The 14,215-nt window shown below is 45.3% G+C and overlaps 1 protein-coding gene across 4 annotated transcripts in view; it reads right to left on the bottom strand.

The window, feature by feature from the left end:
- LOC136679672 (myomegalin-like) overlaps positions 1-14,215 on the bottom strand; it is a 76,661-nt gene that overhangs the window by 12,712 nt on the left and 49,734 nt on the right. For 3 of the 4 annotated variants that reach the window (XM_066658323.1, XM_066658320.1, XM_066658322.1), the window contains 14 exons: positions 13,702-13,896; positions 12,203-12,391; positions 12,072-12,126; positions 11,369-11,454; positions 11,223-11,291; positions 11,031-11,137; positions 9,663-9,805; positions 4,767-4,897; positions 3,974-4,137; positions 2,734-3,097; positions 2,418-2,658; positions 2,194-2,310; positions 1,556-1,809; positions 320-552 (listed from right to left, as the gene is read on the bottom strand). In XM_066658323.1, coding sequence (XP_066514420.1) covers positions 320-552; positions 1,556-1,809; positions 2,194-2,310; positions 2,418-2,658; positions 2,734-3,097; positions 3,974-4,137; positions 4,767-4,897; positions 9,663-9,805; positions 11,031-11,137; positions 11,223-11,291; positions 11,369-11,454; positions 12,072-12,126; positions 12,203-12,391; positions 13,702-13,896 — 2,348 coding nt within the window. The remainder of the gene's footprint in view (positions 1-319; positions 553-1,555; positions 1,810-2,193; positions 2,311-2,417; positions 2,659-2,733; positions 3,098-3,973; positions 4,138-4,766; positions 4,898-9,662; positions 9,806-11,030; positions 11,138-11,222; positions 11,292-11,368; positions 11,455-12,071; positions 12,127-12,202; positions 12,392-13,701; positions 13,897-14,215) is intronic. The other variant, XM_066658321.1, reaches the window with a different exon arrangement.

Below are 14,215 nucleotides of genomic sequence, written 5' to 3'. Positions count from 1 at the left end.
AAACAACTTATATCTCAGTGCTAATCTGTATCAGACATCACGGTAGATTTCAGTATCAGTATCAGTATCTGTTTCCCAAATGTAAAAGCTAGTGTCAGAGCTACTCAGTAATTACATGTCAAATACTTCAAACCCAGTGTGTATTTATACCCAGTTCAACATTTTACAGCATTATTTAAATGTCAATGATTGGGTGTTGAGTGGAAGAGAATAGACGTCACGCCTAGAAAAGTATCAGTGACAGATATCAGACAGAAATTTATGAATAAATATAAAATTGATTGCATAATTCTCAAGTATAAATGTAATTTCCCCTGACCCAGGCCAGGTAGCGCCCTTCCCCTCCTCTGCTCCACCCTTCCCCTCCTCTGCTCCACCCTTCCCCTCCAGGCTGCTGCTACGGATGTGGTTCTCCAGTGAGGTCACACGTGACACCAGCTCCTGCAGCTCCTTTCTGGATCGCAATGGGCCCATAGCTGGTCCCTCTGACTGCCATCCCTCATCCTCTTCCACCGCACTGTGAGCTGGGGATGCCTGAAATGCCCAGTTTACCTAACAAAAAATAAGTGAAAATCACTCTAATTACTATTATAAAATGACCAGTACCACTTTAATAGATTATGCTTTATTGATATTAATTAGGTCAAATATCTTTAAAAAGTTATCAATGTGTATAAAGCGGCATCAGTGCTTTGTTAGTGTTGAGATATCCCATAAACATATCATTCATTCATTCATTATCGGTAAACGCTTATCCAGGGAGGAAACCCACACAGACACAGGGAGAACACACCACACTCCTCACAGACAGTCACCCAGAGGAAACCCACGCAGACACAGAGAGAACACACCACACTCCTCACAGACAGTCACCCGGAGGAAACCCACGCAGACACAGGGAGAACACACCACACTCCTCACAGACAGTCACCCAGAGGAAACCCACACAGACACAGAGAGAACACACCACACTCCTCACAGACAGTCACCCGGAGGAAACCCACACAGACACAGGGAGAACACACCACACTCCTCACAGACAGTCACCCGGAGGAAACCCACGCAGACACAGGGAGAACACACCACACTCCTCACAGACAGTCACCCGGAGGAAACCCACGCAGACACAGGGAGAACACACCACACTCCTCACAGACAGTCACCCGGAGGAAACCCACGCAGACACAGGGAGAACACACCACACTCCTCACAGACAGTCACCCGGAGGAAACCCACTCAGACACAGGGAGAACACACCACACTCCTCACAGACAGTCACCCGGAGGAAACCCACGCAGACACAGGGAGAACACACCACACTCCTCACAGACAGTCACCCGGAGGAAACCCACACAGACACAGAGAGAACACACCACACTCCTCACAGACAGTCACCCGGAGGAAACCCACGCAGACACAGGGAGAACACACCACACTCCTCACTTTATTATAAAGTGATGCCAAACTACAAATTGATGACGCACTGTTAACACATTACTCATATTAGGGTTACTGTTATTTAAATAAATATATTGATGTAAACCTTATTTTGTACCTTGCGTGGTGTTCGTTCAAGGCTGGAGGCGTAGTCAGAGGTTGTAGAAAGCGAGCGAACCCGGAGCTGCAGTCCTCTGATTACTTTGTGACAGCGAGAAAGCTGACTTCTCAGGTCTTGCACTAGACGGTGAAGAGAAGATGGGTCATCCGGCTGAGGAGCGTCATCACTATTACTGTGCCAAACCCAGGACTTCCCACTGCTACTGTAAGGCTGCTGGGAGAGGGACGTACACATCTCCAGATCGTCAAACTCTGAGAAGGAGAAAGATACAAACATCTAAGGTGATATCTAACATTTGAAACAACAGTGGTCGAGTAGTAGACTAATAATTAACTTAATCCCATGAACATTACCACACAACGTAAACACTAAAACCCAGCAGAGTGTAACAGAGCGAGTAAATTAATGGCAGCCAAAGTGAAACTTATCGAACACTATTTGGCTCCCTCTGTGATTACGCTGTGTCTATCACGGTATAAAAGATGCAAAAGGCGTCCGTCATTATTCAAGATGCCCCAATACATTTCAAATAAATGTGCAACCTCATAGAGAGCACAGAAACATCATTTGGCACATAATGTGTGGTGCAGCTTCATTGCTGTGGTGTGTAGTTTGGTTGTTGATCTTTTATATACCAGGGCTGCTGGCGTCCTCTCTCTCAGCTTCATTCTCACTGCGCCCACTCGTCTCATAGCCTAGGTCCTGCAGATCCACCTGCACCTGCTTACTGTCCTGTTGCACAGCACTCTCCGCTGAGACAAACATGAAAATATACAAGTTAATGAATGAAATAAATGAAGTGCATGTGTTACAGAAGCACACAGTTCTCTACTGTGCACGTGTGTTTGTTTTCACTCACTCAGTAGCTCTCTGTAGTCTTTCAGTTGGTCCGCCTGCGCGTGAACGGTAGCCTCAGACACCATCAGACGCTCTCGTAGCTCTCTGCTTTCCTGTCGGCTAAGAGCAAGGTCGCCGCGGAGACGCTCTGCCTGCTCACGAAGCCCTGCCTCCACGTGCTGCCAGAACCCTGCAGAACCTCCCCCACCTGCAGAACTAGAACCTCCACTCTCTCCCTCCACCTCACGCTCCATATCAGGGTCCTGAGACATCACACACACATTAGCCTATGCCGTGAGGTTAATTTTTACACACAGATATATGTAGATACTGCTCACCTGTGATCTATTATGGGCTAGCAGTGCTCCGAGGTCCAGAGAGTGAGGTCTGGTACACTTCCTCTTCCTCAGTCCTTCTCTCAGGGTCACGGCTGGGGGGCCACGCTTTCCCTGAACGGCTCGCACGTCTTCTTCACGTCCCTCTACATCCTCATCCTCGTCTTCCTCCTCCTCTGTGAGTGTGCGGGTCTGGCCACGGAGGTTCATTCTGTCTGTGTAACTTTGCTCCCACCTTCCACACCTCCCATATTCCTCTTTCTCTGCCCTCAGTCCGGATCCGGATGTGGATTCCTGTCCAGATCCAGATCCACTGTCACTCTGCTCCAGCTCTCCGTTTGCCTCCTGCGGGCTCGAGAGAGCACTCCTGCATACCACAAAATACACCATATAACCACAAAGAGTAAAAGGATATCACCAGTCTGTCACCTGCATAGACATTATCTCTCATGTATTCTTAATTAGTGTTAATCTAGACGTGTGTGGGTTTCCTCCGGGTGACTGTCTGTGAGGAGTGTGGTGTGTTCTCCCTGTGTCTGCGTGGGTTTCCTCCGGGTGACTGTCTGTGAGGAGTGTGGTGTGTTCTCTCTGTGTCTGCGTGGGTTTCCTCCGGGTGACTGTCTGTGAGGAGTGTGGTGTGTTCTCCCTGTGTCTGCGTGGGTTTCCTCCGGGTGACTGTCTGTGAGGAGTGTGGTGTGTTCTCTCTGTGTCTGCGTGGGTTTCCTCCGGGTGACTCTCTGTGAGGAGTGTGGTGTGTTCTCCCTGTGTCTGTGTGGGTTTCCTCCGGGTGACTGTCTGTGAGGAGTGTGGTGTGTTCTCCCTGTGTCTGCGTGGGTTTCCTCCGGGTGACTGTCTGTGAGGAGTGTGGTGTGTTCTCCCTGTGTCTGTGTGGGTTTCCGCCGCGTGACTGTCTGTGAGGAGTGTGGTGTGTTCTCTCTGTGTCTGCGTGGGTTTCCTCCGGGTGACTTTCTGTGAGGAGTGTGGTGTGTTCTCTCTGTGTCTGCATGGGTTTCCTCCGGGTGGTTGGTACGTGAACTAAAAGTGTCCGTAGATGTGAGTGTGTGAGTGAATGTGTGTAAGTGTGTCGCCCTGTGAAGGATTGGCGCCCCCTCCAGGGTGTGTTCCTGCCTTGTGCCCAGTGATTCTGGGTAGGTATTTATGTTGCAACACACTATATATATGAAAAAAATTTGATTCCAAACGTGTGAATTAACTGTTACATTTATTATCTCCTGGATGTTACCTGTTCCGACAGAGTGTGGTAGAGCCAGCCTGGCTGAGCTGGCTTTTCCCCTCTCCAATCTCTCTCTCTCCTCTCTTCTTTTGCTCCATCTCACTTTGCCATCCTCCAACCATGATCCCCTGGGACAGACCCCTGCTCACCGGACCTCCAGACATAGCTGCATTCTGTCAGGACGAGAGAGGCAAGGTTTGTTTAAGAGTCAGAATTAGCAAGTACTCAAAAATACCTGAATATATCCAGAAGCATACAGTCACTGGCCTGCACACAGTCTGTGGACTACAGAAAAGCACCGACCAGTAACAAGCGTCAGCTAGAAAAGTACAAAGCCAACAACATTTAAACACAACAAAATCTGGAAGTTTTCCCAGAAAAACTAGAGGCTGTTCCTGCAGAAGAGGCTCTGGCTGAACAGGTGTCTACAAACCTTTGAGCACATTATTTTCCAAAGTCATGGCTGCGTGCACCTGTACATGATTCTGATATGAGTTAGTGTTGTGTATATTAGACTGTAGGTATAAGAATGAAAAAAGTTATATCTCGAACCATAAAGACATTAAAAAGCATCATGAGGCTTATTAATATTATTAAAAGCTATAAAATATTACAGTAACATTTATATATTCATAATTCAAAAGAGGAGAATAAATAAAAACAAAGACAATTTAATAAAATAAGTGACTCAAACCACTGTAAAGTCCATTAACTTCACTTCACTACAGTGGTATGTTCTGAGCGCTTCGAGTGTGTCGGAGCAGCAGTGTTCAGTGTGTGCTGTAATGAAGTGTGTGTTTACCTGTGTGTTAGCCAGACTCTGAGCGGTTAATTTCACATCATCGTCCTCAATGCTGTCTGTAAATTCCTCACTGCTACCATCAGCGTCTTCGTCTTCTTCCTCCTCATCCTCGGTCTCGTCCGAGCTGTATTCTAAAGCGAAAAACACATGTTCTTTCAGATGCTATTTTAGATCTTTTTTCCACATTCCTGCTTCGCCCTTTGTGCTGCTTTTATGTTGTTATTTTGCCGTCTTGTTGTTTTTAATGCTTCTTCCACTCTTTCTCTCTGTGGTTTCCTGACAGTGAGCCTACATCCAGATCCAGTCACGGGACAAAGTGGGAGAGTTTGTCAGAAGCCTCTGAGCCAAAGCCCAGCCCATGGCTTCCTCTCTCTCCCGCTCTCCATTTCTTTCTCTCACTTGCTCTCTCTCTCCCTCTCTCTCTCTCTCTCTCTCTCTCACACACACACACACACACAAGGCAACAAAAGCTCCTTAGTGCTCTTTAGTAAGGTTTCCTTCCTTTATTTCCTATGACTATAACGCAAAGTATGTTACATATTAAAACCAGCGGCTATGAATCACAGGCCTGGATTTAAACGCCTCAAACATGGTGCGTATAAAACTTCTGGACAGTGACGTGTTCTGAAAACCTTACATAAGCTGAGTTTCCATAACAGGTCTGCAAGAGAAGGAGAGAAAGCCAGCGAGAGAGAGAGAGCAGAGAGAGGAGAGAGAGAGAGAGAGCAGAGATAAGAGAGAACAAGAGATTTAGTAAGGAAAACAAAAGGAAATGAGAGACCAAGTGAAGGAAAGTCAGTGACGGTGAGAGATCCAGAGAAAAATAAAGTGGAATGATAGACTTGGGAGAGGGAGTTTGGGAAATGGGGAGAGAGAGAGAGATAGAGAGAGAGAGAGAGAGAGGGGTGGTGCAACTGAGATTAAAAGAGGAGGAAAGAATACTGACAAACAATAGAAAGAGGGAAAGAGAGAGAAGTGTAGAAAACCCTGATGTATGACATAATGAGCATAGAGTTGGAGAGTTAGAGAGAGAGAGGAGGCAGAGAGAGAGAGAGAAAGAGGTGTAGAAAACCCTGAAGTATGACATGAAGAGTATTGAGTTGGAGAGTTAGAGAGAGTGGAGGCAGAGAGAGAGGGAGAGAGAGAGAGAGAGAGAGAGAGAGAGAGAGAGAAAGATCTATCAGATTTAATGGGGCTCAGTCTCAGTGTTGTGCTTATAAGGAGTGTTTTACTTCAGATCAGGCACCGAATCAGCCATGTGTCAACTCTCTGGGCTCAAATGGGGTTTAAGTTGTGGCCTCAAAGCTTCTAGAGGAAGTGGCCTATTCTCACAAATATAAACTGTGATAGTATTCATTCACTGCTTTAGAACTATGTTCTTCAATATTATTCTAATTAAATTCACCATCTTTGCTGCAGGAGTAAAATACACTACATCAGAGCAGTTGTCTGTACTTTGTGGATGTTCTATGTTTTATTCATTTCACTCTCTTCAGTGCTTTCAAAGACCATTAGAGGCAATCGAGAGTGAAAGTTAATGTATAAAAGAGCACCGTGATCATTCTGGACAATAGAAGTTTGCCTCGAGTTCTGTTTACAACCTGCAGCTTGTGCTTAGTGCCTCTGATGTAACACAGTGTAAGGACAGTGTTTCCGAACTGTGAATACTTCCTGGACCTTTAGAATGTGTACAGTGACGTTTATTATTAAGGCAAATGTCCAATGTTTATTTAATGGAAACATGTTTAATCAACAAATTAATATTCCAACTGAAAATGCAAGATGCCGGCTGCTACCACCTCCTGCTACTCACCAAAAGCCGATCAGGTGTAGGGAGTTTTAGATTGATTTATTAAGTAAACTTCAGGCCCCATCTTTAACACACTGACCTCTAACATCTTTATTAACGTGTGACAACGCACTCCGCGCTTCTCTTTAAAAATGAGGGCATATGAAATGTTGATAAATACTATAAAATGTATATGTTTCTTTGCCTTTTATTTTTGGTCACGTCAGCAAATAAATTATTGCGTATTTTTCCCCGGTTTATTATTTCCAGGTCCCGCAACGCACGATGATGCCGAGATGGGAGGGTAAATGCAAGCACATGCTTAGTCTAGATGTGTTCTTTAATCTGAAAGATGCTTGCAACAGCTAGCATCATGCTGAGTGAATGAGGGGACAGGGACCCACGGAGAGCAAGGCAAGATGTGATCTCCATCCACAAATCATCACTGGAATATCAGTCATAGGTTGTTGTTTTGGTTTTCTTTAGGTAACAGTTACCTGTCAATAATGTGAACAATACTTGTGCAGTATGTGGGACCTACTGGGCCTGCAGTACCCTCTGAGAAATGTATGCAATCTGAATATTGCCTATTTACTTGTCAAAACTAATGTGGTTTGTTTCACTTAGTCCACTGTGGAATAACAAATGAACACAAGCATCATCACTTTATATTAGACGTAAACATGGTTTTTGGCTTGTGCTGTAAATGTGTCATTCTGGAGTAATACATTAGTTCATTCAGTATCTGTAACCCTTATCCAGTTCAGGGCGGCGGTGGGTCCTGGGCCTACACGGAATCACTGGGCGCAAGGTAGGAACACGCCCTGAAGGAGGCGCCAGTCCTTCGCAGGGCGACACACACACACACATTCACTCACACCTACGGACACTTTTGAGTCTCCAATCCACCTACCAGGGAGACACAGGGAGAACACACCACACTCCTCACAGACAGTCACCCGGAGGAAACCCACGCAGACACAGAGAGAACACACCACACTCCTCACAGACAGTCACCCGGAGGAAACCCACGCAGACACAGGGAGAACACACCACACTCCTCACAGACAGTCACCCGGAGGAAACCCACGCAGACACAGAGAGAACACACCACACTCCTCACAGACAGTCACCCGGAGGAAACCCACGCAGACACAGAGAGAACACACCACACTCCTCACAGACAGTCACCCGGAGGAAACCCACGCAGACACAGAGAGAACACACCACACTCCTCACAGACAGTCACCCGGAGGAAACCCACGCAGACACAGGGAGAACACACCACACTCCTCACAGACAGTCACCCGGAGGAAACCCACGCAGACACAGAGAGAACACACCACACTCCTCACAGACAGTCACCCGGAGGAAACCCACGCAGACACAGAGAGAACACACCACACTCCTCACAGACAGTCACCCGGAGGAAACCCACGCAGACACAGGGAGAACACACCACACTCCTCACAGACAGTCACCCGGAGGAAACCCACGCAGACACAGAGAGAACACACCACACTCCTCACAGACAGTCACCCGGAGGAAACCCACGCAGACACAGGGAGAACACACCACACTCCTCACAGACAGTCACCCGGAGGAAACCCACGCAGACACAGGGAGAACACACCACACTCCTCACAGACAGTCACCCGGAGGAAACCCACGCAGACACAGAGAGAACACACCACACTCCTCACAGACAGTCACCCGGAGGAAACCCACACAGACACAGGGAGAACACACCACACTCCTCACAGACAGTCAACCGGAGTGGGACTCGAAGCTGTGGGACCCTGGAGCTGTGACAGAGACACTACCTGCTGCGCCACCGGCCGCCCCCACTGTAATACAGTTAATTTTAAATAAATATTTTGACTCTTGTCCTCCTTTAGAAAGAGCACGATCCCGACCTGCAGTTGTTTAAAGTTGTTTATCACCCCTCTGTTATGTAGCAGGCATGCAAACACACCTAACATGCATGTGTCCGTGAGCACTAAAGAACCCTACAGCTCAGCTCAGCAATTATTAAATACCAATCAAACTCATGTTTAAATGAAATACCTTAAATAATAAATACTTAGGAATGGAACACATATGAGGAAAGGTGTATTTATTGTATATTACGTTTATTTACTTACCGTGAGAATGGTCCATTACGAGCTCCAAAAGATATGGGGTTTTTTTTCTTTATAATGGGCACATTCCATTAGAAAATAGGAATAAAATACAAAAAACGCAGTTCTGACCATGACAGCCGGTGTGTATTTATTTTCCATTCGATTTGAAGTACATAAAAATGACCTGCTTTTGTTTTTCTGCGGTGTAATAGCGATGGAGAAAACCGACCAATGAAAAAACTGATTTACAAAAATCCAAAATCTCATTTGGCACCGTGTCTCTGACTGTACTCAGTGCAGACGCGTGTGAGGAGCTGCAGCTATGGGCCAGAGAGAAAAATACATCTACATTAATTCTACTGTAGCATGCATACCATGCAGAATGTAGCAACTAACAGCTACATCGCTAATCTAAACCGCTAACCAAACACCAGCTACTGCATTTGACATTGGCATATATTATTTGGAAATACTGCAGGGAGCATCTTGGACAGGAAGGAAGAAGCACTGTCACTGAAGCACTGAACTAGCTCTGACCCATTTGTCGCACATTAAGCAAGAGTGGTTTTAGCATGTGAAGACTAAGGCAATGCTTTTATACAAGTGAAGTATATCGTCAGGCAGATCTGGGGGGTCTTGAATGTGTAAACGACAATGGTTCACCCAAAATAAAAATGAATGAATCAGACCATACAGATACCAGCAGTTTACAAAGAAATGCTGTAACGGCAACAGAAGAAACACAATACAGTGAAATGGCAAAACAGACAAGAAACACTCGCGGCCCCCGCCCACGTCCCGAACAAAAGCATACACACACATATTAAATACACAAAATAAATAAAAAAATCATTGCTTCGCCACTTCATGAGTCTACAGTAAAGCCGCCCCCATTTTGGGCGGTTAGTACACTTGAAGTGCTTTTCTGAAGGGTTTGTTTATGGAGTATTTATAACGTGCATCCCACACTCTGCTGTGGCCCACCTCCATAGTCAGCCTGGGCTTTGACCGCCTTGTCCAATGCCAGAGCTGTGTCTCGGGTCCTGCCGAGGACCTCTTCCAGCTGACCCCGCAGAGCCTGAACCGTGTCCAGTTCCGTGTGTAACGCCTGGGTCTTCTCAGAGCTGCTGAGGCAACAACACAATAACCACTCGCAGGGTAAGAGTTAATCACCGTGATGACGACACTTCAACTTAAAACGTGGAAAATGTGGAATCACATGTGAGATAAATCACTTTAAATCAGTAATAACTCTAACAATACAAAGAACAGTGGAACCTCTACTAACGAACTTTCCAAGATACGAACCGGGCATTTGAATATTTTTTGCCTCCACCAACGAACCACGACTCTAGAAACGAACCCGAGCCTCCTCCGAGCCGGCGGCTGGAAATGTCCACTGACCCCAATAGGCGAGTCTCCCAGCGCCCCCAGACTTGAGTGAGCTTTTAAGATTAGCACATTGTAGCTTTAGCAATTTAGCATTAGTGTAAATAGCAGACATTGAAATTCGTGCTAAGTTAAGCCGTATCTACGCTTCGTCTCCCCACATTCACCGCCTACTCTCCGTTATTCCCCCACCCCCCACCTCCCGTCATACAGCCAGTGCCTGTGTTACTCCTCCAGCCAGTCGTCACGTCTTCAAGGTAGCGATGTGTAACCACTTACAACTTTATTATTTCTTGTTTATTACTGTTTCCACTGTATTTCTCTTTTATTTTTAGTAACGCTACATGTATTTTTACTAATTTGAGAGTGTTGTAAACATAGATCAGTGCAAAAAGGGTGACTCTCGGGGCGGGGGCTGGAACGCATTAATTGCTTTTCCATTATTTTAAATGGGGAAAATTGACTCGAGAAACGAACTTTTCCACTTACGAACCGGGTCACGGAACGGATCAAGTTCATAGGTAGAGGTTCCACTGTATGTTTAAATATTGCACACGACTCCTGAAGGTAAAGCTTTTAAAATGCAAGTCATTCTGGATGTTTATTTTATAATGAAATTGTCCAGTGCTGTACAGGTCTCTTTGTACTTTTAGGACCATTTATACAGTACTCTAACTTTCTTTTTCAGCTCTGAAGCAATAGTGGAGTTTGAGTTTCTCCAGTGTCTCTTCAGAAAAATGCTCTCTCTCATAATTGAGATGATAATTTCCCTTTTGTTTGGAGGGAAACACATCCACAAATTCTTCCTGCTACTGATTTGAAACTTTCAAAGAACCTAAACATCACTTCAAATATTAAACAGTGATCAAACTGGGTTTATTTACTCGAAGGCACTGATTCAGTACTTCAGAACCTGTTGATTATAAAGACCTGAAATGGACCAACATCTGATTGGTTTCTGACCTTTCTCCTTTTGACTGGATCTGGCTTAGGTTCTGGTAGAGCTTCTTCTCTGCTCTCAGGGCCTGGTTCAGCTGCTGATGCTCAGACACCAGCTGCTCCAGAGCGTCCTGCAGGGACAGAGCCATGTTACTTTCACAGGCCCAGTTTAGTTTTTGGACTGAGCCACAGTGCTTTAGAAGGTAGAGAGAATACCTGATGGTTTGGGTGACCGTGATCCTCCTGGTGCTGGGACAGAGTGAACCTTAGCTCAGAGAGCTCCCGCTGTAATTACAGAGATGAAGTGTTAGAAAACTGACAGGAAAATGAACAATGAGAAGTTTGTACGCGTCGGTGTGTACCTCGGTCTCTCTCTGCTTCCTCATGGAAATCTGAAGCTCTTCTTTAAGGGCTTGTATCTCCAGCTCTGAGCTGCCATCACACACACCTGCTCCAAATCAAACACACACAGGCAGAATGATTCAGTTATTATTAATGACTAACGGGTTTACTGAGAAACAGCTTTATATAACGTGATTTTATATATATATATATGTGTGTGTGTGTGTGTGTATGCGTGTGTGTGTGTCTGTGTCAGTGGGTGTGTGAGTGTGTGTGTGTGTCTGTCTGTGTCAGTGTGTGTGTGTGAGTGTGTGTATGTGTCAGTGTGTGTGTGAGTGTGTGTATGTGTGTGTGAGTCTGTGTATGTGTGTAGGTGTGTGTGTGTGTGTGTGAGATAGAGTGTGTAATAATAAAATAAAACTGAATACGTCTTTCACCTGAATAACTGAATAAGAGTCATTTATATTAAGTAAGTTATAATACTGTTAATATAATAGTTATAATACTATTATTTGGTGTTATTTGAATGACTTATGTATTATTTTACAGGATACACACTGCAGCCCCATAGGACACATATGGTGTACATTTATTTAGGTCATCATTTACAATTTTCAGTCGTCTAAAAACTCCTATAGTCAACTCCACCCTTGAAAGTTTTAAGATGAATTCTAACGAAAGCTGAAAAACGCCTCGTACTTTTAATGTGGATGGGTGACTTACCTTTCCCGGATCTGGAAGACATCACCTTTGCCTCTTCCTGACCCTGCATCAGATCCTAAAATAGAGGTTTCTCATATTAGCCTTGATATTTATTTGGAACATTTTTCTTAGTGCATGTGTGTGTTGCTGACCTGTATAAGGCTCTCTTTCTCTCTCAGTAAACTCTGTAGTCTTTCCATCTCAGTGGCCAGAGGTGCTCCCCTCTCTCTCTTTCGTGTCAGCTCACTCAGCTCTCGCTCCTGTGAGGTCAGCTGCCTGCGCAACTCCTGCAGCTGCTTAGTCCTCTCCGCTATCACCTGCCTTAACCTCTCACCACTCTCCTGAGAGAGAGAGAGAGACAGAGAGAGAGAGAGAGAGACAGAGAGAGAGAGAGAGATAGAGACAGACAGAGAGAGAGGGGAAGAGAGATAGAGAGAGAGAGGGAGAGAGAGAGAGAATGAGAGAGAGAGGGGGAGAAAGAATGGGAGAGAGAGACAGAGAGAAAGAGAGAGAGAGAGAGAAAGAGAGAGGGAGAGCAAGAGAGAGAGGGAGAGAGAGGGAGACAGAGAGAGAGAGAGAATGAGAGAGAGAGAGGGGAGAGAGAATGGGAGAGAGAGAGGGAGACAGAGAGAGAGAGAGAGAGAGAGAGAGAGAGAGAGAGAGAGAGAGGGAGAGAGGAAGAGAGATAGAGAGAGGGAGGGAGAGAGAGAGAGAGAGGGAGAGAGGAAGAGAGATAGAGAGAGGGAGGGAGAGAGAGAGAGTGAGAGAGAGTTGAAATCACTTTCAATAACACTGCATAAGATAGAGTTAAAGGAAACAATAAACTTGTGAATAAACCAAGACATGTTTGGCGTCTGACAGTTAAACTTAAATAGTCAAAAATAAATAGCCAACTCTAAACAAGAAAATACAAAAAGACAAACAAAAGACAATCTGGGAAATATTGAAGTGTTAGAGTCAATCCCGTTTTATCCCATGCCCTATCACTTAGTCCTACCCCCTGTATTTTAGCCTAGAGCTTTGGTGTCTGAGGTCTTGTTGCGATAGAAGAGTAGGGGGAAGTTTCAGGGTCACATGACCCTTCAAACTGAGATTTGTTTCAAAGGCACGCTTCAAACAGAGTGATATGAATGCCTTGTGAATGATGTGACCAAATAAACCCAAAATGTAAGCATTTTCTCCTTGGAAAACCTATAATAACCACAGTATTATCGTTGTTTAATTTAGTTTCAATGTATTATGACCCTTTACTTCATTACAAGCATGGTGGCTAGTAAATTTACAGTTCCACCTTAAACGGTGAAGAAATCCCACTCTAGCACCCGAGGCTACTGTAACATTTAAGGTGGAACTGAAAGGTTCACAGAAAAGGTTCCTGTACCGCTCTTCTCCAGAGGCAAGGGGACAAGGCAAGGGGACAAGGCAAGGGGTGTAGGTAAAAACACGAAATAGGATTGGGCCTAGAGTGCACAGAAGTCTGAGATGAAAAGAGAGAGAGAGGGAGTGGTAGACAATGAAAGAGTGTACAGCAAAATAATGAGTGACACAGCCATGACAGACTCACAAAAAAGTGACCATAATGTTCTATTCAGATCAGCCCCCTTGTGGCCACTGTATGTATGTGCAGGTATGGGTCGGTGCTCAATTTTACCTTTATGTACTGGTCTCTGGAGCTGACGGTGTTGAGCAGGTCCTTGACCTGTGTGTGGTGCTCCTGTGTCTGTCTGCTGCGGTCAGAAAGAAGCTCCTGGAACATACGCTCTTTTAGAGCCAGACGAGACCTCAGCTCCTCCACCGCTTCATTAGGACTTGGACAGACTTTTGCCATCAGTGCTGCGGTCAGGTCCTATAGAGAAAGGCAGATTTGTATATGTATGTACGCATATATCCAGAGCTCATCTTCTAGTTGTAACATTCTCATTGTGTTTTACAACATAGATTACATTGTAGTTGTGTACACTAGACTTCTTGTTCATTCTTTACTCCTTCAAGTTCCTTACACCACACATTATCATCCTTTTTGTTATCCTGAGACTCAGGGAAATGTAGTTTGGAGTTCACAGTTCTCTCTCTCTGTCATACAGGGGCAACCTGTGCACCTCTGTGCAGGGAACGTTCATAATCTTCCATCCATCCATCAATTATCCACCGCTTATCCGAACCAC

The sequence above is a fragment of the Hoplias malabaricus genome, chromosome Y (assembly GCF_029633855.1).
Source record: "Hoplias malabaricus isolate fHopMal1 chromosome Y, fHopMal1.hap1, whole genome shotgun sequence".
Lineage (NCBI taxonomy): Eukaryota > Metazoa > Chordata > Actinopteri > Characiformes > Erythrinidae > Hoplias > Hoplias malabaricus.
The sequence above is the reverse complement of the archived record's forward strand: the minus strand, read 5'-3'. Positions and strand labels throughout refer to the sequence as shown.